The 26,513-nt window shown below is 42.3% G+C and overlaps 1 protein-coding gene across 4 annotated transcripts in view; it reads left to right on the top strand.

The window, feature by feature from the left end:
• iqsec3a (IQ motif and Sec7 domain ArfGEF 3a) overlaps positions 1 to 26,513 on the top strand; it is a 172,675-nt gene that overhangs the window by 110,623 nt on the left and 35,539 nt on the right. For all 4 annotated transcript variants that reach the window (XM_049566223.1, XM_049566225.1, XM_049566226.1 and 1 more), the window contains 2 exons: positions 14,589 to 14,750; positions 22,227 to 22,349. In XM_049566223.1, the coding sequence (XP_049422180.1) occupies positions 14,589 to 14,750; positions 22,227 to 22,349 (285 nt within the window). The remainder of the gene's footprint in view (positions 1 to 14,588; positions 14,751 to 22,226; positions 22,350 to 26,513) is intronic.

Raw genomic sequence — 26,513 nt, 5'->3', positions numbered from 1 at the left:
AATGTAGGTTCAGTACTCAGAAGAACAATCAGTAGACACAAACAAATCCAATAGGGATGAGGCAGAGGCAATCAACAGGCTGAATCCAAAAAAACAAAACAAGAAAAGGACAGAGGGAAACAAAAGGCTGGAACACGAGACACACAGGGAGCTAAGATGAACTGGCACTGAGAGAAAACAAGACACACACTAAACACTCTGGTGAGGGGAAGGATAACGAGACACAGGTGAGGCTAATCAGGGCAGGACAGACAATCAGACACAGGTGAAGCCATCGAAAGGAAAACACACAGGGGCAGGAAGTGATCTGAAACGAGAGGAGATGTGAGTTTCAAAGTGAAACAGGAAACAACATTAATTAATTTAAAAACAAAACAAAAAAAACATGACCTATGAAACTTGAGATGTGACAGTGATGTCTCGGTGTAAAAAAATACTGCTTTTTGTGGTGCTATCCCAGCACGACATTCAGCGGTGTCTTAATAAGAAAATAACTGCTTTTAATGGCACTATCCACTCTGAAAAAATTGTGATGGGTCAATAAAAAAAAACCCACATTCAGTTATCATCGGTGATATCCAATATGCCTGTGAAACTCCTCCCCTCCGTAATATTTTGGTCTGGTATTTGCCTCAAGTAAGTTTTTTGAGTTGGATTTCGAAGAGACCGTATGACAGTGTGCTAACTAGCTAAAAGGCTGCTAACTAGCTAACGGGCTATTTCCTTCAATTCAGTTGCCTGTGTTGATTGTCAAGTGAGTTTGTCTGATTAAAAAGAACTTGTTTATCTAGTTTTAACACAGTGTGAATCTGAGTAATGCTATTCTGCTAAAATATACAGTCAGATTGTCATTATCAGTTTGATATGAAAGTAAAGGCATATGACTCGTTCGGCTGTCTTTTAGACAATGTGGCGCCCATTGTGGCTGATGTATTTGCTTTGCTCTCCCATCATCGCAGCTACTTAGAATTAATATTAGTGTTAACATGTATCCTGCACGTACAGTTCTGCTATTTTACTTATTTTTCTTAAAATCCAACTTTTGTATTGGTCGTGTTTTTGTCACGGTAATGTTCTGAGCGGTTATTCAAAACTACTGGATGGTGAAACATGAACAAAATATTGGACTGTCTGTTTCTTCCAAAGCATAATGGTACTGAGCCACTGTCAAATCCAACAACCCAATTGCTGCAACAGATGTTGGCACTGTATGTTTCTGTAAACCACAGACATGTTACTTTTGCATGTTATCACGTCATTATAGTGGATAAATTGAAACTTTACGTGTTAACAATGGAGTGAGGTTATCTTTAGGCTCAAAAGCCACTTGGTTATGGTGAGGAAAAGATCATGTTTTGGGTAAAACATCAGGTTTTGATGGCATAAAAGCAGTGATTGTAACAACTGGTGAACCAGGTGAGAGTCGTCTCAATTGGCCAACATCTTTACTTATTTTTGCTATGCAGTATTGGTCCTGTTTTTGTCCCGGTAATGTTCCAAGTGGATATTCCACTACTGGATGGCAAAAAACTGGAAAAAAAAAAAATAATAATAGCCTCTCCCCATGGCAACAAGTAATTTCTCTCAGATTTCTTCCCATTCTTTCGTAAGTGGAGAAGAGGCATAAGAAGGCACTGGAAGACACAGCAATGACTTTGCTTAAAAACCATCGGGTTTGGTTGCTTGTCAGTTATGAACAGTGGTGTGCAGCTTGGCAGGTGTCTTGCCAAATTGCCATCCACCATCCCCTCCACCTCCGGAAGTCAGCTCATATACTACATCACTTTAGAAACGTTGATATAATACGTATAAAACGTACGGATGTAATGTATCCGTGTTTTGCAGGAACATACACTGCCAACATTTTCTTCTAGAGGCTGGTCTGACTCGAGCCCACGAATGTGACAAACTCCCTGCAAGTTCTGATAAAACAGATCCCTCCATCAGACTCTGCTTCTGTTCTTTGTGCAATTAGTTTCTCAGACATGTCCACTTTGATAGCGTCACTCTGAACGGCAGCTTGAGTGACGGAGACAGTTCGGCTGCAGCATTTATCTGTTTGTTTAGATTCAATTTGAAACACTCAACACTTTTTAATGACACATCTTCAGAGGGCGTGTGAGGACCGTATATATTAGTGATGACTGTTTAATGAAAGCTCCCACTTTTCAGAAAATGACAAGTTTCATAGCCCTCTCTATCTATTTGCAATCCCCTCTTCTCATTCCCCTGATCAAACACCTTGAAAGATAAGCTGACTTTTAATAAATTGGCTACAAGGGAAGGGAGAGACAGAAAGAGGAAGGGAGAGCAAAAAAAAAGTAGAAAGAGAGGGGGCAATCGAGCTTGAGGCTTATTAGTTCCACCAGTTCATATCCTCCCTCTAATACCTGCGCTGTTGTATCCTTTGCATCTTAAACAGGGCTGTTTGCTTTGGGCTAAAACTTGGGTATTGCTTGATCATGCGGGCAAAAAAAAGCTCACACATATGCACACAGCTTGGTAATGTAATGTGTGAGTGTGTGTTTGTGGTCTATGCACCCGCTGCAAGACAGGTAGGGGAGAAAGTAAATTAAAGAGAGGACGAGGTAGAAGTTTTGGGCATTTGTGTGCACAAGGATAAAGACAGATATGACAGAGCGATGGAGATGGAGTGCGGAGGCAAGAGGAGGAACTGAACGAAACACAAAAAGGTAGAGAGGGGGAAAGGTTGAGAGAGAGACCACTTGATAAAGTTTCCACCTTGGGTGTGTGTGTGGAATAACAATGACTCCATTATGTGAGGAGGGAGTGTGTCAAGGACACCACCATCATCACATAAGGGAGCAGGTAGCAAACCTTCAGTGGAGCGAGAGGGGAGGATGTGAGGAGGTGTGACATGAATGACATATTCCTGAGTAGATTTCTCTTTTTGTATGCATGGCTTTCCCATTTCATACTTCTGGGTTAGACATGGGAGACGTGTACCGAGAGCATTGATTAGACGTCAGAGCAGCTCGTGGTGGAATTAGATCGACTCCTCATCATGCATGAAAATGGAGCACCTTCAGAGAATACAAGGTGGCAGAAGAGGCGTGTAGGTTATGGCATAAGTGAGACTGAGAGAGACAGAAAGGCAGATCTGAATGGATATGTCAGGGAAAGCTAATTAACACAGCGGATCAGCAAAGCCTGCCCAACTCCTCGGGAGGGATAACCTGACGCCAGGAGGAGAGAGCGCTGCAAAAAATACTCAGTGTACGTTCAGGTTTGTGCTTGTTTGTTTATACATACACAAACCTCGCCTGTATTAACATTCTGCCCTCGGTGCTAAATGACCCAGCACATAATTACTAACTCAGAAATCCAGATGGCGAACAGAGAAAGCATTTCTAATTTATCTTCTTTGTTCTGCAGGTGGTAGGTACATGGAGCGACTGTAGAGTAGCTCAATACAACTGACCCTTTGCTAAGTCCCACCCCTGGACGCAGACTGGCCAATCATTACGTAGCAGCGGGCCGACTCAGACCAGGGTCCGACAACAACACAGCTGTGCTCCACTGACTCTAATGCAGTCGTTTCAGATTTCCTTCATTTTCAGGCTGGTTGTGTGGATTTGGAGCTAAATGTTGTGCCTGGGGCACATCGTGTATTAATGATACTCGTTACCTGGATATTGGATAGGACATTGCTGATATTCAACCAGCTGTGTGTCATCACATTGTGCGCAGATGATCATGTTTGACTTCCCCCAGAGATCCCTGCCCTTCCGGCAGTGGAGGTCTAAGTGCTGGCAGCAGCACAGGGGCGAAGCCAAACACTGTCTGCACACACTGCGATGCCACACAGCTGGTTCAATATCAACAAAGTTTCCCTTTATATTCATTGTCTTGTGTGGCGATCAGCAGTGATGTGGTGGTTCACTTTTACACTGTGATCTGTAGCCTATAGTTCGGCTTTAGTTTCTAACTGTCTTTGTCTTTTTAACCTGTTGTTGCTGCTGAGTCAGTTTGACATCCTGGATATATCCTTCAGACACAGACTGTAGACCCCTCTGTCTGCTTCTCTCTGGAATCACTTTCATTTTTCCAAAAATATGATAATATTTCTTCAGGGAGTGCAGTTAGTGACAGTGTGGGCTCCATGCTTACTCTGACAGCTTGTCGAACCATCACAAAGGGGTGGAGCTTAGCGAAAGGTCGATTTAACTACACTGTGTACGTTGAAAAAAAGTAATGCTAAAGCCAGTAAACAGGTCAAACAGTTAGTTAGCCAAAAGAAATAGATTAATTGTTTAAAGCCATCTAGCCTCTAAAGTAGGCTAATGGAAATGAGTGGTTCAGATAGCTGAAAATAACAGATAGGCCGAAATGATACTTGCTGGGGTAGGCAGATATCTTGAAAAAGAGAATTTGAAAATATCCTTATCTTTCCCTCTCTGTCTAAGCACATCCCACCAGATGACCAAGGGCATATGCACAGGCTTCATACAGTAACCCAGTGTTTCCCATACATTTATTTACATTTCAAGAATTAGCTAGCTAGCCACCACACAGTCCCTCCGCCTCACACACCACCTGGACTGCTACTCCTGGGGGAGAGTTGGTAGTAGCTCTGGAGACAGACCTTTAGTTGGAGGCTGTAGCGCCTCAAATTAAGCCAGCCACAGCGCCTGGTGCCAGGCCTAATCTGTGTAACAGCAGCAACAGAAAGTTCTGTTGGATCCGTTTAGGATGCTGCTGACTGGGGGTCCATCTTCAGAGCTCTCTCCTCCTGGTAAGGTGGTCTGTAGTGGCGGAGAGTGAGGTGGAGGACACACTGTGAATTGAGGCTCTACCTAACGTTCTCTAAAATGCTTCGCTGATATTGACAGTGTTTTATTGGATTTATTGGCTCTCTTTTTTATATGTCTGTCTTCCTTTATGAGGTTGCTTCGCAGTGTAGGCAGTTGTTGCCAATGCTGGAACAGCAACTTTCTCTGTAGGAGTCTCTGCTATTGAATCAGGCTTTCACCAAAGGGACGTGCACGCACATCTGCATTTGTTAAAAAAAAAAAAAGCCAATAGGAATACCTTCTCTCTGAAAAGACCTGAAACTGGCTTAAAGGGATAGTGCACTCAAAAATGAAAATTCAGCCATTATCTACTCACCCTCATGCCGAGGGAGGCTCTGGTGAAGTTTTAGAGTCCTCACAACACCTGCGGAGATCCGAGGGGGGAGTGGGTAGCGGCACAACTGCATACCTAATGGCTGACGGCGCCCCAGATTCAAACGTCCAAGAACACATAAATGAAACCACAAAATATGCTTGTCCGTGGTGATCCAAGTGTCCTGAAGCCCCGACACACATGAGCGCAGTGTACAGAGAGGCAGTCAGAGCTGCAGGCTACAATGAGGCTACTTTTTATGTCGGGGCTTCAGGACACTTGGATCACTATGGACGAGCAGTATGGAGATATTTTGAGTCTACAGTCAAGGACTAGATTTAGTAAAGCCTAATAACAGAGCCAAAAGGAGGTGCAGAAGTCTCTCTCAGACTACTTGAATTACAATATGCTCAAAGTGTATTATAAGATTGTTGCCTAATGACGCCAAAATAAAATGCCAACTCCAGCTCTTGCCACTTTATATAATGGTAGCGCAAATGCAAATTTGAGTAGACCAACCTAAGTGTTACCAAATCAAGTGTGAGAATATCATTGGAACAATATCCATTTTAAACAGCTATTTAAGGGTGATAGACAACACCCTGTTTACAGTACTGTCAAATTAATTAACACATTTGGAATATGACACGTTGATGATGGGCATAGCCACAAATAGCAAGGTTGCAAATCACTGCTAAAACAGGGAAAAAATGCTAACCTTACCAAGAGAGAAGCACACATATTATATTTTTTGCCTTTTCAGTGAAGGCACACTTGATGGACAAGAGCAGCGCTTCACAACAGCAAGGCAGTGTAATGATTCAGGGTTTTGAAGCGTTTACAGTCGCACCACATGAAACAATTGTGTTGCCACTCAGAAAAATGCACAGGGGCACTAACCAGCCATCAATCTGTCACTGGTTAGTAATGAAACAGAAATGTGTGCATCTGGAGCAATAGGCAACATGCAGCGCTGACAGTTAAGCGCATGCAAAAGGCCATAAAACACAGCTCTGAGCTACAGCCAGTGTGCTCATCTGAAATAGATCTAAAATAGACAGCCAATAAAAGTGGATATCAAGGTGGTGGGGAGAATATGTGCACTATTTATGATGGGGTGAGAGTCCAAGTTTAAAATAAAGTGTCAGTGCAACACAGAGGGAGGCAAGCAGAGTGTGAGGGAGAAAGATGTCTGAGCATGGAGCAGTTTGTTTGGGAGTTGCCATTTTAGCATGACATCTGGGTCCTGTCTGGCACTGTCTCTTGCATCCCCTCGCCTGGTTTGTGTGTGTGTGTGTGTGTGTGTGTGTGTGTGTGTGTCTTTATGTTGCACTCTTGTTTTTTCACACTTCATCCATGTGACAACCCAGTTTTTTGCAGCATCACCTGCTCCACCCACACGTCCTCAAATGAACATGACAAAAAGAGGTCGTGTGTCCTCCAAAATGACCTTGATGACCTTTCCAAGAGTTTCTATGACTGTTTTCTGATCTGTCACCTTTATGGTGACGATTTGGTTTAGATTAGTAAACTAAAACTACCTGGTTAAAGAGGACTTATTATGCTTATTTTCAGGCTCATACTTACGGTTTCTACAGGAGCTTGTTTAGATGCTTTAATGACCAAAGAAGCACTTTATTTTCCTCAGTACTGTCTGTGCAGGAAACACAAAGAAGAGGAAAAGAAGAGGGCTCTGACTGGTCAAAAAAAGCTAAACTAAATATGTATCAAATAATTGAGAAATTAACATCAGCAGTCAAAAGATTTCATGTTCTCCATATGTTAGCATGTAGCTTGGTCACATGTACGTTAGCAGCTGTAACAAAGAAGAGTGGCGCTTTTTATCGTGAGCAATCACCAATTAAAGCTTCTAAACAAAACCTGGCATGTTCCGACAGGAATATGATCCAGAATCGGGGAGAAATTAACATCAGCTACCAAAAGATTGCAATTCTCTGATGTTAGCATGTAGCTACAAGAATGTTAGCAGTGTACTTGCAGTCAAGGTATGACTAACAGAGAATAGCAGTACTTTCTTCTGTTCAAAATCACCAATAAAAGCTGCTAAACTAAACATGTATCTAAATTTGGAAATATTAACATTCGCAGCCAAAAGATTACATGTTCTCCTGATGCTAGCATGTAGCTCAGCCTACAAAACCTACATTAGCAGCCATAAAATGACTAACTTTTTACCATGAAAAATCACTAATAAAAGTTCCTAAACACATCTAGACATGTTTCAGTAGGAATACGATCTGAAATTGGGGAGAAATTAACAACATCAGCAACCATGTTTACATGTTTCACTGTGGTTAGCATGTAGCTACATGTAGCCTACATAAGCGGTGTACTTGCTGTCAGGTAATGACTCTAACGGAGTATAGCAGCATTTTCTACCATAAAAAAATCACCAAAAGCTTGTTAACACAACTAGACATGTTCCAGCAAGAAGTTGGGGAAAAATTAACATCAGCAACCAGGTTTACATGTCTTGGTGATGTTAGCATGTAGCTACATGTAGCAGTGGAGGCTACATCACATAAAAACTTGCAGTAGCGTGCCTGGAGCAAATGACCATATAGAAATCCAGCACATTATGACATCATACTTTAACCATAATAGAAAAAAACAGTTGGAAACAGAGTATTCAGAACGATAATTTTTGCTCACAGACATTGCTTCTACAAATGTTTGCACCATTGTTTGAAACTTTGGCCATGTTTAATATGAACATCCTTCATTGTAACACCACATATAAGACACAAAATACCAAAAAAAGTATAATAGGTAACCTTTAAAGTTGGTTTGAAAGTCACCAACACTAAAATAAAGTATAGAAGGTACTGACATCACAATACTTCTACTGTGCTCCTGAGAAAGGGCAATCATTGTCTGTACAATTACCAGAGTTCCATGTCATTGAAAATATAAACAGGGTTGTTTTCAGCATTTGAACAAACAACCCATGCTTATGATTGCCTAATGAGGACGGTCTCGTTCTGCACCGCTCATCTGAATCTACCCATCTTGTATCTCCTGCATCATTTCCTCCCTTTCCTTCCCTATCTCCACCCCCCTCCCATCCACTTCTGATTACAAATAATAATCACCATGTGCGATCCATCTGTTGTTGGACAAACATCAAATAAGCAATATCTGCCAAATTCGTTTGGCGAGACATCACCTTCAGCTGAGAGGGTGAGCCAGAAGCAGAGAGTGTGCTGAGGCTGTCACAGCAGATGCATTCAGGCAGTCCAGCCTGCACTCATCGTCCTCCCTCTCTGTCCTCGCATTCCCATTCCCGCACATCTGCTCTGTCTGGTCCTCTTCCAACCTCCTCCTTCTATCCTGCCCTTTATCCCCTCTCCCCTCCCCTCTGTCCCGCCCTCGTCTTATAAACCCATTAGCTGTGGCACACACACACACACACACACACACACACACACACACACACACAGAGCTCTGTTATGTAAAGGTTGTGGTTTAAACACTGTATAGAGACTGGAGAGGGAGAGCTGTGGCAATAACGTGGTAGCCTCCCTAGAGCAACTATCCTCTGTGTCTAATAGGGTTATAAATAGTTACGATATTACTCCCTTGTTCATACATAAGTAACTTCTGCCATGCAGTCAGCTGAAAACTAACAGCATGATGGCTGATGGGATCGTAGAGGAGGAGATGACTTTCAAGAACAGATGAGATATTTCGGCAATTGTCTGAAGACATAAGCATCAGGACACCTCATCGTCCAGCCAAATAAATGTCCATATAGACTACTGTTAAATTCAATTAGTAGCCTGTGTCACTATTTTCTTAAATCACTGAGCTCAACAGGCTTATATTATATTTAATAGTTTGAATATGTATATTTGTATGTGCGATCTAAACGGCTAATGTTAGCTCAGGTGGGCAGTCAACAATCCGGTTTCATACATCCAAAGAACTTCTGAAGAAATGAAGTGCTTGGCAACCAGACCAGACGTCTAATTCAGATTATTTGACAAAATGCATAGCTACACCAGGCTAGTCAAAGGGACTGGGCGTTTAATTGGGACTAGGCTTTATATTGAAGTTTTATGGTACTCACACACAGCCATATTGAATCTCATGTGAGCTTATGTCTGTAACACAACAAATAATGAGGTTGACTAATTTTTCAGCTAAAAAGAGGCAAACAATTGTCTAAATTTACGACTTTTAAGTTACACGATGTGGGGATTTGGCGTAACAAGCCTTTTTTGTTGCTCTGTGCCAGAGTAAAGTTCACAGAGTCAGCGTTTAGCTGACCAAACTGCTTCATTTGAATCCATGCCATAATAATCTGGGCTGCTCTAATTGCAAATCAAGGATTACCAACGTTGCTACTTGAATGTGGTCTTAAAGAATTTAATATAGGGCCACCAAAAGAACATTTACTCAATTATTTTAGATTGCTTCAGGGAATAGCATAGTAGGATAAACAACATGCAGATAGGCAATATAGGCAGCTGCCTGGGGCGCCAACCCAAAGATGGGGCACCAAATTTAAGGGAAACATAAGGGACAAATCCAAAGATCTAATGCTAACAACTGGTCTGTAGTGTGGGTACAACCCTTAGTCCCATGAATGCAGTTACCTTCATGTATTGTTGTCCATTCTTTTCGATAAACTGCTCTAGCTCCTTCAAGTTGGATAAGTTCCCCTTGTGACCAGCATTCTTTAAGTCATACCACAGATTCTCAGTTGGATTGAGGCCTGGGCTTTGACTGGGCCATTCCAGGACATTTAACGGTTTCTCCTTAAAGCACTGGAGTGTTGCTTCAGCACTGTGTTTAGAGTCATTGCGAAGGTAAACCTCCGTCCCAGTGTCAAATCTATGGAAGACTCAAACAGGTTTCCCTCAAGGATTTCTCTGTATCTAGCTGAGCGCCATCCATCTTTCCTTCAATTCTAACCAGTTTCCCAGTCCCTGGTTTTCCCAGCGTGATGAGAGGTTTTGGGTTTGCACCAGTCATAGCATTGTGCTTGATGGCCTAAAAGGTTCATTTTAGTCTCATCTGACCAGAGTACCTTCTTCCATACATGTGTTTGAGTCTCCAACATGCCTTTTGGAGAATTCCAAATGTTCTACCTTATTTTTTTATTTAAGCAAATGCTTTTTTCTCGCTATTCTTACATAAAGCTCAGCCCTGTGGAGTGAACGGCTTATAGTAGTCCTATGGACAGATACTCCAATCTCTGCAGTAGAGCTGCCCAGCTCCTTCAGGGTTATCTTTGGCCTCTTGGTTGCTCCTCTGATCAATGCTCTCCTTGCCCGGTCTGTCAGTTTTGGTGGGCGGCCCTCTCTTGGCAGGTTCGTTGTAGTGGCATAATCTTTCCATTTTGTAATAATGTGTTCTGTTCAAAGTTTCTCTTTTGTTTCTTTTGGAGAGCTCCTTGATCTTCACAGTGTTACTTGCTTGGTGGTAGTCCTTGCTTAGTGGTGTTGCACTGGTGTTGACTCTGTGGCCTATCAGAACAGGTGTATTCATACTGAGATGTGACACTTGAAATGACCACAGGTGTATCTTATTTAACTAACTACGTGGCTTCTGAAGGTAATGGATGGGGCTATATAGCAAAGGGGGTGAATACATATACACGCACCTCTTTTCAGTTTTGCATTTTGTAGAATTATTTAAAACTTCCCAAAAATTCCCAAAATTCCAGCTTTTAAGGCACAAAACAGAAAGAATACCAAGGGGATGAATACATTTGCAAGCTACTGTAGTTTTAATATAAATAAGGTGCCATATTATATTTAATAAGCACCAAAATAAAGCATGGAAAGCTTGTCTAGGTTGCTGAATGTGCTAGGTCCAGTCCCAGACATATATTATTCTCCTAATGGCACAAAGTTGAAGGTATTTTAAAAACGTTAACAGATTTGGGTTGTTGAGAAAACATTTGGGGCTGAAGCCCAAGATGTTTCCCCCATCTGCTCTGCCTCTGAAGAGCTGCGAATATGGTCGCCAAGTGACAATTTCTGAATGCTAAAATATAGTGTGACAGTAGCACTAGTCTTATTGGTGTCAGTAAGACAAAGAATATCCATTTAAAGTTTGGTTACATCAGCAAACAGCTAACACCTCCAACAGTATTTCCTCTTCTTACAGGTGTTACATGGTCTTAATTTTGCAGTAACTCTGGTAAAAACTCAAATGCAGAGGACACACAGGAGGAAGAGTAGGGTTTAAGAAAAGCACTGTCTTTACTACAGTCCAAAAAGGTTATACACAATGTAGCACTCAAAAAAACCCCTAACCAAACTAGAGAGAGAAAGCTTGCTAGGAAGGTATAACACAAAAGAACAAGGACAATCTAGCAGAGACATGAGGAGCTGCTGGGTTTATGTACTCAGGGATGGCTCAGAGCATAATTAGGGGCAGGTGAGTAATGGGCAGCAGGTGTGGTTGATAAAAGGCGGGAAAACACAGGAAACTGCAATGACACAGCAGGTTAGTACTTCAAAATAAAACCGGAAGTACCATGAGAAAATCCAGAATGTTACAACTTTGACTTTAAACTGCTCACATTACCTTTAACTTACTTATTTTCCATATCACGATTGTTAGGTTGATTTAAAATCTTCCAGTAGATCTCAATCTCAATAGAAACTCAACTTTGGTAAACCACCACATTGAAGAAGTTGTCATTAAATGAATGAAAAGTCACAAACTTTGACTTGGGCTAATCTTAGACCTGTTTCGTTCCAGCTAAGTCGTCTTGGGAACGCCTCTGTGCATATAAGCAGGGATTTAAAACTGAGTCCCACATCAGCCATTATGATTCTGGCAGTATCCTCGGAATTCAGCAGAGTGTCGAGCTGTTTAGTAGTTGTTAATGAATGTTGTAATTCAGCGCAGGAATGAATACAGATGAGACTTTTTGCCGTGTGTGTTTCATCACTTTTAGCAGTCTCCACCTACACCGTGCAGGTGTGCACAGTAAGCGGCCAACACAGAGATTTTCAGAGCAGGAAGCTCACTGCTGCAATGCATCATTTGTTTTTTTCAGTATGAAATGTCCTAAATGTTCTCTCAGTGCTCATTATAATAAATAAATAAATAATCAAAAATAAAGCTCTTCTTTGTGTTGGTGTGGATTACTGCTGCTAAGTGTGGTTAAGTATGTTAAAGAGCAAATCATCTGTCGCAGTCACACCACCAACACCTATGTTTAGAGCATTACACTACACCTGTGCAGTTTTAAAGGGAGACACCTAAAGCTTCCTGCAGACTGTGAGATTTTAGCAATCTTACAAGTTCAGTGCAGTTACACTGTGTGACATGGATCTAATAAACTTGGGTACAACATCACATTTGATGTTTGCAGACTGAACGGTGACACCCCCTACTGAATCGCAGGCTATGATATACGATGCATTAGCTTCCCATACTGAGTGCGCAAGGATACTGCATGGGTCATTGCTTCCCCAACTGTGAAGCACAACATAGAGGGTCACATTGTTAAATAACCTGAAGTTTTTTTGGGCACTATATACCGCAGTGTGTCTGTGTGTTGCCCACCTTGCAGCTGCAACTCCACTTCTGTTTCCATCCATGCTTCGTCCCTCTTTATGTGATCATGGTAACAGAGGAGACGTCATACAGGCAAGGCTTCTGCTGCCACAACTCGACCAGGTTTTCGTTTTTGCTGGAATCCCACGTTTCTTTTAGCGTGTTTTGCCTCATGGCGAGCTGCTGTCCGTCTGTTTGTTTGGGTTTAGCGCCAGTGCATCATTTCATGCCATATTTCTGTTGGTTGGTTAGTAGATGTAGGTAGTAACAGCAGTCACACTGTGAGATGGTCAACCCAAATTTTATCCCAGGCTGTCTTTGAACATCCTAGCACATCTCTTGGCCATCTTTCATCTGGTACATCCCAAAATCACACATATCTTAATAGATATCACCATGAAACTTCCCCAGTCATTTACTTACATTAAAACAATTATTTTTTTGTATTAAAACTTTCCTAAAATTGTATGTTTAAGTATGCAAATGAGGATATATCCAATTAAATATGCACTGATTTGCATACATTTCCTGAAGATATATCAGAACATTAAAGCCAGGTACAAAGTTCTTGTTTTATGTCATGCTGGAGTCAAAAAAATTTTTACAGAGAAAATTTTGCAAAAGCACACTGTCTAACGTTTCGGTACTAGACCTTCATCAGACAAACAATTTTTTGGCCATGAGAAGCCATCTTGAATAGGGAGTGGTTGTTTCTCCAGAACAGCAAAAAAGCAAAGCTCTCTGTTTTTTTGCTGTCTCTGTTTATTGTGTGTTTAATTGACCCCATGATGATTTTGTCCCTCTGTGTTTGCATGTGGGAATGGGATCGGTTGTGGAGAAACGACCACTCCCTATTTAAGATGGCTTCTCATGACCAAAAAATTGTTTGCCTGATGAAGGTCTAGTACCGAAATGTCGCAAATAAATTATATATTGCAAGACAGACAGTGTGCGGGAGTCCTTTTGCAACTTTTTGGTCTTCTCTCTCCAGTACACCTGTCTTTTTTAATAGATGTGTGAAGTGTTTTCTTTGCTCTAAATCACAGAGAAAATGAAAATGCCATGTTTTTAGGAGTAAAATAAATCAGGCTATGAATGATAGATAAACAAACCCCTCAGTGAAAACTTTCAGAATAAAGATATGAATAAAATCGGTATGTTTGGTGTATGTAAGAGCTACTGAAGTTAGGATATTTGGCTAAGAGAAGAACTTATTTTGAGAAATGGCCTTTCGAGATATGTATTGTCAGGTTCCATACATTTTTAGACCAAAAATAAGACACTACAAATTGATGGGGTACAATTTTTTAACTAATAGATATCACCCAAAGCCTCCCCAGTTGATTACTTACATTAAGACAATGACATTTAGTATAACAAGTTCTCTGAAAATGTAGCTTTGGATCTGCAAATAAGGCATTATCTAATTAAAAAGGTGAATTTAAATGTGAATTTTGAACTTTTCTTGTCTTTTCTATATTGTAATGTTATTATTACCGCTGGGGCGACAGTTGCTTAGTCAATAGGGACTTTAGTTGGGAACTGGAGGGTCATCGGTTCAAGTTCCTGCACGGACCAAATACGGATCATGGACTGGTAGCTAGAGAGGTGCCAGTTTGTCTCCTGGGCACTGCCGAAATGTCCTTGAGCAAGACATCTCTCCATTTAATGCATGTATAGGTCTTGTTTGTGCACGTGTGTATTTAGGGCTTGTGTATATATGACAACAGAGTGAAAAAATTGAATTTCCCCTTGGGGATTAATTAAATATATCTTCTTCTTTCTTATATTATGGAAGCAAAATAGCCCAAAATAAAAACCTGTTTTTATCTGGGGTGTCTCGCCTTGAAACACTCACACTCACAAGATTCCTGTCACTCATTCAGTCCCTTCCTTTATTCTCCTTTTCTTTGTTACAGGAATCCTGACAAGGGCCTTCAGTTCTTGATCTCTCGAGGCTTCATCCCAGATACACCCATCGGTGTTGCCCACTTCCTGCTGCAGAGGAAGGGCCTGAGTCGACAGATGATAGGAGAGTTCCTCGGCAACAGCAAGAAGCCCTTCAACAGAGATGTCCTAGAGTGAGTAGCGCACACTATTTGCTGAAATTGCTCCTCTTATGGTAACTCTCCACACTGATCCCTTCATGTTTTGGAGATCAGAGGTTAGCACAAGGAGATTCGCTTCGCTTTATTAGTCACAATATAGCAGTTGCAAGTTGTGTTGACGCCTGAGGTGACTATGCCTACAGTAGATTTCCTACATTTGGAACTCTGCCCTGGGTCAGATGATTCCCTGGCACCTAAATGTGAAACCTCAATCATGACTTCAGTATCCACTTGTGTCAAAGCTGTTATTTTTCACACATTCACATTTCATTATCATTTCATCATAGTAAACAAATGAAAACAAGCTGAAATTGAAGTGTCACGATCCAAAAAACAAGCCCCTCTCATGACTCTTCAGATTTTAAATCTAGGCTGACTTGCAGGACAGAATAAGTAGAGCAACAATTAGCAAGCTGATGAGACAAAAATAAAATCAAAACCTCTCCTGCCCTTTTTTGTTTTCAGCTTCTTTTATCATATCGATATTAAACTCAGTTGCTGTTGTATTGGCATTATTCCATCAGACAAGAGGTGAGAAACAAAAGGCAATTTAGCCACCATCTGATAATGTAAATATGGTTTTGGAGATTTCATAAACAACCTCAGCAGAATAGAGGGAGTGTAGCTCCTGGTGTTGGTATTTTTACTCATAGTTTTGGCCAGTGCCACGTTTAAATAAGGCCTAAACCACCAGCATGTGGAGACGTTGTTTGTGACCTTTGTGGTTTTGTGCATTCATTTTCTTTACTTACTTAGTTGTGTTTTTATGAATTTATGAAGGTGATACCAAAACATGAATGAGAGCAGCCACTTAAAGACACAATCTTCTAGGTGTAGCTTTTCAACAAAAATTCATGTAGCATTCATGTATTTTAGAATTCAAACCAATTTGGTTGACTTGAAGTAAGGTTTGTGCCTTCAAAAGGGGCTGTGTTGTAAGTTTGTGTTGCACCTCCATGAACTTTGGTCTGAATCAGGGACTAATTTTATTACAAAGTTGTATAATTGCTTAGAGCTGGTTCGTGTTCTCACGGCAGCATTTACAAATTCCAAATGCCTTGTGCAAGAAAGCTGCTATTGATTGGTCAGAATTTCCATGTGGGGAAAAATCCTGGAAGTAAACAAAACATTGAAGAAGAGTACACTTGCGAGATAAATGTGACACTTTCTAATGTCACAATGGAGGGACAACTACGCAGGTTGATTTTAGCGCTGCTCATCGTGGACTATATTGCTGTCATTGTTCATTTTAGTCAAACCATACAGTTTGAAAACGAGGCGCGGCCCCAACTAGAAAACAATGTTTTGATACATTGGATGTGCTGAATGTGTATATTAAGGCAGTACAGGAGGAGGTGCACATTAATAATTCTCCAGGACTGTAACATGCTCATGTTTAACCCAAACAATGTGTCATGTGACTGCAGCTGGTTCAGATCCAGGTCAGAACACGCTCTCACCACAAACGAACCGCACCAGAGTTCATTTGTAACCAGACTGAGACCACCTCTTTAAGAAGGTCTCAGGCCGGTTGTTTTGGTGCACACCTGTGTTCACACCTGCCCAAACAAACCGCACTGATGGGGGCAAAAGAATTTGAGTTCAATTGAACCGAACCAAACAGTTTCAGCAACAGAAGCACATGGTTAGGTTTAGAAAAATGTAACTACGGTTGTCACTTACGTCATGTAACGCCACATATAACATGTCACATGAATACATCTCTACCGTAGCATGGTACACATTTTAGTACACTACTTTCTAATTAGAATAACTGACCTTTCGTGTCACATGGAAAATGAACAGAGGGCTCCTGGGTGAAAGTCTGGAGTGTGTTTGACCCATCCAACAGCCCACCCCCGTAGTGGGACTTTCTTGCTCTTTAAACTACGTTAGTTGCCAGCTGGTGCATTTCATGATGATGCGGATGGTGCCTTTGTGCGGTGGTATCTGATGCGAGCGTCCACCGCTTTGATGAGTTCGGTTGTAACCAGAGACCACCTCTTTAAAACAGTCTTGGTCTGGTTGTTTTGGTGTACACTTGAGTGCGATTACTGTGTTCACACCTGCCCAAACAAACCGCACTTAAGGGGCAAACAAACTTGGGTTTGATTGAACCGAACCAAACAGGGCAGGTGTGAGAGCACCCTTAAACCATCCAGTCGAAGCCCAGATAATCATGAAAACGTCAAATTTATTTTCTCAGACTTCTAAAAGCTCTGCCAGAGCCACAGAAAGACAGTAAACATCTGTTTTTAAAGGCTGAGTCGTACTCTTCATAATTAATAAACTGACTTTTATACATAAAATTGATTGAGGTCCGCTTTATTACCTTCCCTTTATTTATGCGGGGCCGTCATGTCGTACAGTTTGTTCTTCACAGCAGAATTAATATAAAACAGAAAGACAGATGAACTTAATTTGTTTAGGGACGCCTCCATATTGTATTACTCATCAAATACATATGAAGACACTGCGACACACTCACATGCACATGACTCATTCACCCTGTATGTTTCATTCCAGGTCATTAACCTGATAAGGGTTCTTTGCCTTGAAGCTGCAGAGGTCATTTTCACTCCTGCTCTTTACATCTTTCAACATCTTCCTTACTTTATCTCAGTAATTGTCTTCTTTTTAATCTATTACATTCTCCCATTTACCAACTACCTCTACATTTGCATATCAACCAGAGGCGGTGCCGCAGATTTTTCTTTTGTCCTCCCTTTTGTCCAAGTTATCAAACACACTTTTAGACTTCGCAAGGTCAGACGGACACGACACAGCACTCTCCCAAGTTGTCCACCCCAGGCCGCCCTCGTCTAATATCCATATTTCTTAAATGGACACCATCATGGTTCCAAATACATTGGACTAACAGGATTATGCTTTTAAAGCTTCAAACTCCGATTCACAGCGCAGATACACTCCAGCGCAGGTGACATTTGGGATACATAGATGTATGTTTTTCTTGTTTTCCTGCAGAGCAGTCACACAGCCGCGCTCTGAGTGGAAGTGATGTTGAAGAGCAACATGATAGAAGAGTGCAAAGTGTGCGTGAGAGCACTTTCGACAAAGTGTAGTCACAGGAGAGCGGGTGAGGGATTGCAGTCTAATGTGAAAATCACTCAGGTTGATTTACGGAGCCTGAACGTGTGTGTGAGACAGAGTGTGTGTAAAAGCATGTGACTTCTGGCTGTGTGCGTATATGTGTTTTTTGTCGTCTTCCTCATCTCCTTTTAAAGCTATTGATGCTTCGTTCCCTTCACATTTCTTCAAGCATAAACAACAATAGTTAAATCGTCTCAAGTCAGTTAAGCCAAATTGTGGTTATAGATTTGGGCTTCAAGAAATGTGGCACCCTGAGGACTCATTTACCGATAATGTAGTGTACTTGTTTAGTGGGAAAAATGAGATCTGGTTTCGGTGTGTCGTTGTACTCGTTGGCTTCTCAATATATGGTTCCATCTGGCCTGCTGCTTCTTTATATTTGCATTATGTGTGTGTGTGAGTGTGTGTATAAGTGTACCTGCCATCACAGCTTTGTTAACACACAATTTAAGTCTTGCTATGCAGACAGATGTGTCTATTACCCTGCCAGGTACTGTATGCAGATCAACGCAGTCTATGAATGATAACAGCATGTCTGCATGCGCGCATGTGTGTACGGGAAGGAGAAGGGCTGATGTACTTAGGCCGGAGAGCATCTCATCTGACGTTACATAAACAAGGAGTGACAGCCGGGGAAGGAGGGAGAGGGAGAGGTGGTGGAGCGGGGAAGTGAGTCATGAGGAGGGCGATGAGAGAGGCTCGACAGTCAAGCGAGTTGATCAAGAGGAGGATCAAGTCGGAGTCCCTGTGTACTTTAAGCTTTACCTTTGCGGGGCTTTGCTTGGGCCTTTCTGTGTGGAGTGTATGCTGCTTATGTGTTTCCTGTGGCTGGTCTGGTTTCCTCTCACCAATATCATGCAGGTGTAGGTATTAAAGTCAGTGTGAATGGTTGTTAGTGATAGGCTGGCAACATCTCCAGTGTGGTTGTAGTTGTAGCAGTCAATGCCTCAGAAGCATAGACTGTAAAAATAATGGTCGTAGCTACTGTGACATCACCCATTGGTTTGTGGACTCCTGTTTTGAAGCCTTGAGTTTGATATCTCGACCATTGCCATTTTGGATTTTTGGAGCCAGAGGTGATCATATGTCAGTGAGAGACTGGTGCTGTGAAGGAGTGAGGCGTTGATCTGACTGAGAAGCCAAGGACACTATCAGTAGACGACCCGTCACTCAAAGCAGCCTGCCGTTAATTATGCGTAACTTTAAGCCTTCATAAAATGGTTGAGTTATAAAAACAAAACACCCCCCATACAGTTTTCATGAACGGCAAAATTAGCCATAGAGACCAAAGCTCTTTCTAAACCAGGCTGAAAAGGAAGAACTGCAGTTTTTGGCACTGCTGTGCTGGCCTCATTTTTTCAGGCCTGGAGGTTGCTGCTTGGTTAAAAGTACCAGCATACAGTTTATTGTAGTCATGACAGTAACAGTGATGCTGTTGCCTGTAATGGTAAAAGATGGAGTAGTAGTGATATTCATGGTAGCAGTAGCACTGACAACCACTGACAACTAATAATCCGAATAGTTTTTATATTGCTTCTACAGGGTTTATAGTACTAGTAGCAGTAGAAACTGGAGCATCAGTAATAGTCGACATAGCACAGGTGTATGTTATAAAACTACTTGTACAACTACTAGTTGTAATAGTGACTAAAATAGTAGTCATAAGACAAATACTAGTAGTATCTATAAGGCTACATATAGTAATAATAGTATATTCATCAGGAATTATAGTAGTTATAATTTCAGATTAAAGTCTTTTACAGTTATTAGTGGTGCTCCGCAGGGCTCTGTCTTGGGGCCCCTTCTATTTATTTATTATTTACCTCCATATGTTAACGAAATTAGACATTCAGTTCAACTGCTACATGGAGGACACCCAGCTGTATATATCCACCACGTCTACTTCCACTCTTCTGCCAACTTCCCTTTTCGACGGCCCACTGGAAACTAAATGTTGATTTTCGTACAACTTTCTTACGTGGGAATTCCACTGGATGCGTGTCCATTGCGGAACGGCTGCGCTGGTTATCCGCTGCATGCTCCGCCGTCCGTCAATACCCACCGGCTGCGTTTGCAGTGCGGAGTGGTGCAGCTCCGCCGGACAGCGGGAGTCATGAGGACCCTCGAGATCTTGCGAATTCACGCATAATCGTGCAATGTAACAAGATGTAGTTTCTATAAACAGAACCAAAAAACCAGAGGAGGAGTCGGAAGACATCTTGAAGACATCTTGGTGCACCTCCATGATTAACATCTCCTCGTCCATGGTGTCAACGGGGTGAAATGACGTCTGAAAACCTCTGACCTGTTGACTTCAGGCCTGCCTCCGCCCATTAGGACGTTTTCAAGGTGTAGTGCAGGGAAATATGATGTGCTGTGAACACTGTGTATTTTGTTTTGAAAATTAACTGGATGTTTTATTTTGTTTCTGTGCACGACTTCCTGCCCCGCATGATCTGCTCCGTGCTGAAGTGCTGCGTTGTGCTGTGGCGTCCAGCAAAAATAGAAGTCCTGCATATCTGTTGTGGAGGGCTCCGGAGCACCACAGCTGTGACGGAGCCCAACGCAACACAGCTGCAGCCGCAGCTGGTTGAAGCACACACAGTGACTAGATTTGAAACGTATAGGCTCTGCTGCCGCTCCGGAGCGCAGACACAACCAACACGCATCTGTTGGAATTTGGGGGTTACACTTAACAGTAAGAAAATTGAGGTTCTCCTTGTAGGCACTGAATCTACTTCGGCTACTAGGTGTAGTAGTAGTAGTTGTAGTAGTGTTGGTAGTAGTAGTAGAAGAGGAGCAATAGTGGTGATAGCAGTAATAAATGACAAACAATTACTAATATTAGCTGTGGTAGCAGTAGCAAAAGTAGCAGTAGACATAGGTGCAAGAATACTAGTAGTGGTGATGGAGGAGTAGTGGTGGTGACCACAGTAAAACACATTGCCCAGATGTTGCAGTAAAAGCTATAGCAGATGTAATTAAGGTGAGGTAGTGGTAGTTGGAATAATATACATAGAATAAGTAGAATAGCACTAGTTGTAATTGTGGCTGGAGTAGTAGTAACAGTAGTACAATCAGTAGTAGCTGTAGTATTTGTAAAGCCAAAGATATAGGACAATTAGTCGTGGTACAGTAGTAGTGACTGTAGTAGTAATAGACATGGGACTAGTGGTACCCACAGCAGTAGTAGGAGTAGTGATGGTAGTATGGACATATGAGAAGTAGTTATGGTAGTTGTATTTGAATGGCACCACTAGGTATAGTTCTTGTTATACAAGGTCTGATAGTACTATGTTAAATAGATTACAGTTCATGGTATTTTTACTGTGCATGGGTTTTGCCGTGGTCTCATGTTGTGGTACGTGGTTCGTCAGGCAGTACTGTAGATTCAGCTGTCTGACTCTTTTCTGCTGGAGCAGCATGTGTCACAGTCAAGTACTCACCTCATTAACTCGCTTTGTTCACAGTAATCCATCTTCATGTGGTGTGTGTGTGTGTGTGTGTACGTGCATGTGCTCCAGTGTTTCCTGTAGTACAACAAACAGAAAAGATCAGAAGCAGGAGGCGATGTCTTGACACCACTACATCCCGTATTAAGGATCACTACATACTGTGTTTTTTAAAGGATTCTGAGATCAACAGCGTCATCGTTCTTTTGAACCTGCTGTCCATGACCATCAATGGGCTCATAGTAACGGAGGCAAAGATTATCTCCAACCAGTGTGGATAGGTTTGGAGTACCACATGAAAGCCGATGCAAGCGTTGGAAAAAAAAAAGACTTTAATTTCATAGTTCGATTATCATTCCACTTTGTACCCCGACAGAACACCTCACATCAAAGCAAGGGAAACTTTAAAACCTCCCAACTCGTTTCCAAAGTCACCTTTCACTTCAAAACCTCAATTCACCTCCAAATTGCCCACGTTGTATTTATCCCCCTGAACTCATTGGACGGGATATTTTGCTTTTTTAATTAAAGTCATTAAGCTGGGGTTGTCAGGTAATAGGAGGATTTTCTGCTCTGAGGGATTGTATGCGTGTACGTGTGCATAGGAATGTGTATGTGTGTCTTGGCAGCTGTGGCACAGAGGAGATAGCCGGGGCCCAGTCTTATCCCCGTTGTCCGTGCGTGGCTAATACCTGCAGTAAGCAGAGTGATGGTGTGGCTGGGAGGCGGACGAGTGGACTTTTATCTTGAGTGTACATCCGTAGATCCACTCCTGCCACCAGTGAGGGAGCAACCACCACCATCATGTTAATATACTGCTAGAAATTCTGATATATTTTCTTGCCCCTGCCTTAATATCTCATCCTTTCCTCTCTGTGCTCAACAGTTGCGTGGTGGATGAGATGGACTTCTCAGGCATGGAGCTGGACGAAGCACTGAGGAAGTTTCAGGCCCACATTCGTGTCCAGGGAGAAGCCCAGAAGGTGGAACGTCTTATCGAGGCCTTCAGGTAATTAAAGCAGTAGCTGCAGTGAGAGTCTGGTTTGATCCTGCAGAATTCTCACAGGTGTTATAAGAGGAACACATTTAGCTGCCATTTTTATAGATTCCCAAAAAACAAAATGTGGGTATGCTTCCTTAATTCCATGTCTTCTACATTCAGCAACATCTTGTATGGATGCTAACATAATGCATGGGATGTTGGCTGCAGTCTTGTAGCAAATCTAGGGTTACCATCTAGCCACGCCTGTTTGACAGGGGAGCAGTCCGTCAGACATGCAAGAACCAGAGATTTGACCACATGCGACACATTTATTAATATTCAGAAACATTATCGTGCAGAGAAAATAGCAGCTTTAAAGGAGTCGGATATGAATATTTATCAGCTCGTGGGTTATGCAAAATATTCCTCATTTGTCCTCCTGGTGTCATTTACTTTCTACTGTAATGTAAATCTGGCTGTGTTGATATTTGAGCTGATGTAAAAAGCGAAAATGAAATACTGTCACTCAAGCGTTACCTCTGGGCCAAACTTGTCGTGCAGTTTTTGATCACGAAATATGCCCACAGCCACTTTTGAAGCCGTGCTGAGAGGTACAGATGTGAACTTGTGATTTGTGAGATGTGAGCTCAGGCTTCTGTGGAATTTTTTTTTTTTTTTTCCAGGAGCGCTATACAGCTCCACTGGACAAATACACGAGAAGGGAACATGAAAACAAGCACGTATGACTAGATTTAATCAGACAAAATCGACAGCCTTGCACGCAAAGAGACACGGACACATGAGCTATTTCCAAGGAGTAAGCAGGCGTGAATCTTGACAACACACGTATGATCTCAGCAGTCGAGCCACACTGCCTCACAACACCAAACGCACACGTTCCTTTTTCCTCCTGCTCGGCTACAATAAAATGTTGACAATGCATCCCCATCTGAATAGCCAGCGAGCGTGTAATTTCTCGCCACAATTTGCGACAGAGAGACAATTTGCGGTGCAGCTGTGGCTCTGTGTGTTAACTGTTTGCCGTTGCCCCTCTGGAGTAACAACCACCTGTCACAGTTGTCGAGGTGCCCAATGAGGAGAAAAACGGCGGCATTGTCATAGTCAGTGGGCAGAGAGGTTGGCACTGGTAATGTTTGGACATGCCTCCGTGTGTTATCAGGAGCGGGAGTGAGAGGGGGAGGACGATGGGGGTGAGGAGGAGGCGCAAACTGGGAAAAAGGAAGGAAGGGGAGAAAAGGAGAGAGGGAGGAAGGTTTATAAATAACCAGCGTTGCGTAACCGCCACTGCCTCTCTGTGCCTGCCTCCCCTGCTCTTGGGCTTTGATATGCCTCCAAACACACACGCACACACACATGCAGAAGCAGAGAAATCTCCGAAGTAAGTGAAGGGGATTTGAAGCAGCAGTGAAAAAGAGAGGGGAAAAGTGAAAAGCAGCCAGCAGCCTCAGTATCTGCTGCGTCAGTGTGCTAATGAATGAGCAAATATGAGCCAGCTCCCAATGCTGCAGATATATTCACTTTATATTGCCATGTCTGCATCACAGTGTAAGGACGTCCTTATTTACTTGCCCTGCAGTCACACACAAGGGCTGCAGTTTCTGTGGCGGCTATCACAGATAAAGATCATGCAACTTGTATAATCTTGCACCAAAACGCGTCCTCGCAGAGCACATAATGACTGCTGGATTACACCATCTTTAGCGATCTGTAACAAAAGCGATATTGGTTTGGAAGACAGCAGCAAGTGCCAGATCTGAGGACTGCCAAATCCACTCGCTGAGCAGCAGCATCATGTGCCGTTTCACCCTCCTGTGTTTTGTTCTCTGGTTAGTGATTTTTGCCGCGTCTTTCTGAGCACTTTTAGATGGAAAGCAGCGTAAATGGAGGTTTTTCACTGCGTGGTGCAACAGTACATTAGGATTAACAGACAAGGGCATAATTGCCTGGTGTTCTGGAGTCACTGTTTTCAGACACTAAGATGTGAATAAGCATATGTGTGCAGCCCTGTGATTATCATACTTAAATAAATACTGTGAGAGATACGCCGCACATGAAAGCACTGCTGCTCAAGGCACAGATGCAAGTGGGGGGGGACTCAATACAATCAGAGGTTCTTCACCAAAAGTACAGTGGTGCCCCAAAGTGGGGGGCGAGGGGGACCATGAGCCCCCTGTTAAAAATAATTGGAGGCCGATGTTACTGTAGGTAGTGATAACATGTAAAACTAGACAACCTAAGGCATCCATCGGTACCAACCATTTTGCCATAGCTTGTCAGGAAGGTGGCTAAATAATGCTCCAAATTAAGGCTAAATTTTGGCAAAGGAACAACTGGCTTGGCCATTTTAAAAAAAAGAGTCCTTGAACTTTGATCTTAAAATATCTGAATTAAAATGGGTTCTGTGGGTACCTACGAGTCTCAGCTAAACTTGAGAAAGCTTGTCCCCAATAAATGTTTTGTTCCTTTAATGTACTCCTTCAAATTCAAGCTGAATCTGTATCTTTTCAAGGACAAGGACCACCAGAAGAAAACAATAAATCGCCCTAATGTATATGCAGATATATAACATGAAGTGGTATTCGTGTATGCCAGTGGTCAGCAACCTTTACTATCAAAAGAGCCATTTTTGACCAAAAATAATAATAAAAAGATCTGTCTGGAGCCATAGAACATATTTGAACCCTATATTGAAGGAAACGCGAAGGAGCAGCGGCTCTACTCCGAGTTCCCTCTGGATGTCCGAGCTCCTCATCCTATCTCCAAGGCTGAGCCAGACATCTCACAGAAGAAACTCATTTCAGCCGCTTGTATCCGCGATCTCATTCTTTCAGTCACTACCCAGAGCTCATGACCATAGGTGAGGGTTGGGACGTAGATGGACCCGTATATTGAAAGCTTCACCTTCCATTTCAGCTCTCTCTTCACATGCAGTCCGGCGCAGCGCCCGCATCACTGCAGAAGCCGCACCAAACCGTCGACCTATCTCACGTTCCATTCTACCTTCACTTGTGAACAAGACCCCGAGGTAGTTGACCTCCTTTGCTTGAGGCAGTAACTCTCTCCCACCCTGGATGGGGCAATCCATCAATCCACTAGAAGTGGCTGTAGCCTCCATGAAGCCTCAAGTCTGGCATTTTAGTTGTCACCATCTTTGATTTTTGGAGCCAGAAGTGACCAGACTTTGATGACACGTTGGATATGAATTGCTGCGTCTCTGTCTTGACTGACAAGTGTCTGCGGTGACGACTTGTCAATCACAAAGTAGCCACGCCCTAAAGCATACCCCGCTTCATCGTCTATTTTCCTCTAAATTGAGCCATAATTTACAAAATGAACATTACATCATGCTGTATGGAAGAAAATGTTCACCGAGGCAATAAATCAAATGAGAGGTTGAGTCATTTTCACATCCATTAGAATGGCCATTAGAAAGAAGGCAGGTTTCAGGCACTTCCACATTTGATTCACTTTTTAGAGCCGGAGGCTACGTCCACTTCTTCCTCATTTATACAGACCATGATTGCAATGCATTAACCCAACATTATTATGTTATTAAAAAACAAAAATATTCAATATACCTTTTCCAATGTCAGAAACAAACCTTTAAACTCAATAAAATAATGTTTTATTTCTTCTACAAAGAGCACTCTTTTTTACTGCATTATTTTTGATTGATGATCAGTTCGTCTTGGATTATTTTTCTTTCACATAAAAATGCATAGTGGCTGGGGAACTTTTTATCACCCCTCAGTAGTGTCTGCAGTTTTCCCCACAACCTGCATACAGCCCCAACAACCTCTACCGATAAGGAAGGGCAGCTTGTACGTGGGCAGAGCAGCAGAAAAAGTGCACTTCTGCCTGTAAAGCCTAAATGCTGTGGGCGCACTGTTGTAACTGAAGGCAATCAGCATTTTAATATTTTGATCATTCCAGATGGGAGCGTCTCCCATCTGGAGTTTGGCGGTTGGACAGGTGGAGGACACGGTTTAGTGAGCTCTTCGTGAGCAAATCAAACTGAAACTATCAAAGTGAGAGGGACCAAAGTAGGAAATTACGCCCCTAATAAGACATAAAACAACAACAAAAAGAGGTGCACATGCACAAACAAGCTTTAGCTTCTGCCTTTAAATAATCTTTCAAGGCTTAAAGGCGGAATAAGTAGAAAAAAAG

This window comes from Epinephelus fuscoguttatus, linkage group LG22, assembly GCF_011397635.1.
Source record: "Epinephelus fuscoguttatus linkage group LG22, E.fuscoguttatus.final_Chr_v1".
NCBI lineage: Eukaryota > Metazoa > Chordata > Actinopteri > Perciformes > Serranidae > Epinephelus > Epinephelus fuscoguttatus.
The sequence above is the reverse complement of the archived record's forward strand: the minus strand, read 5'-3'. Positions and strand labels throughout refer to the sequence as shown.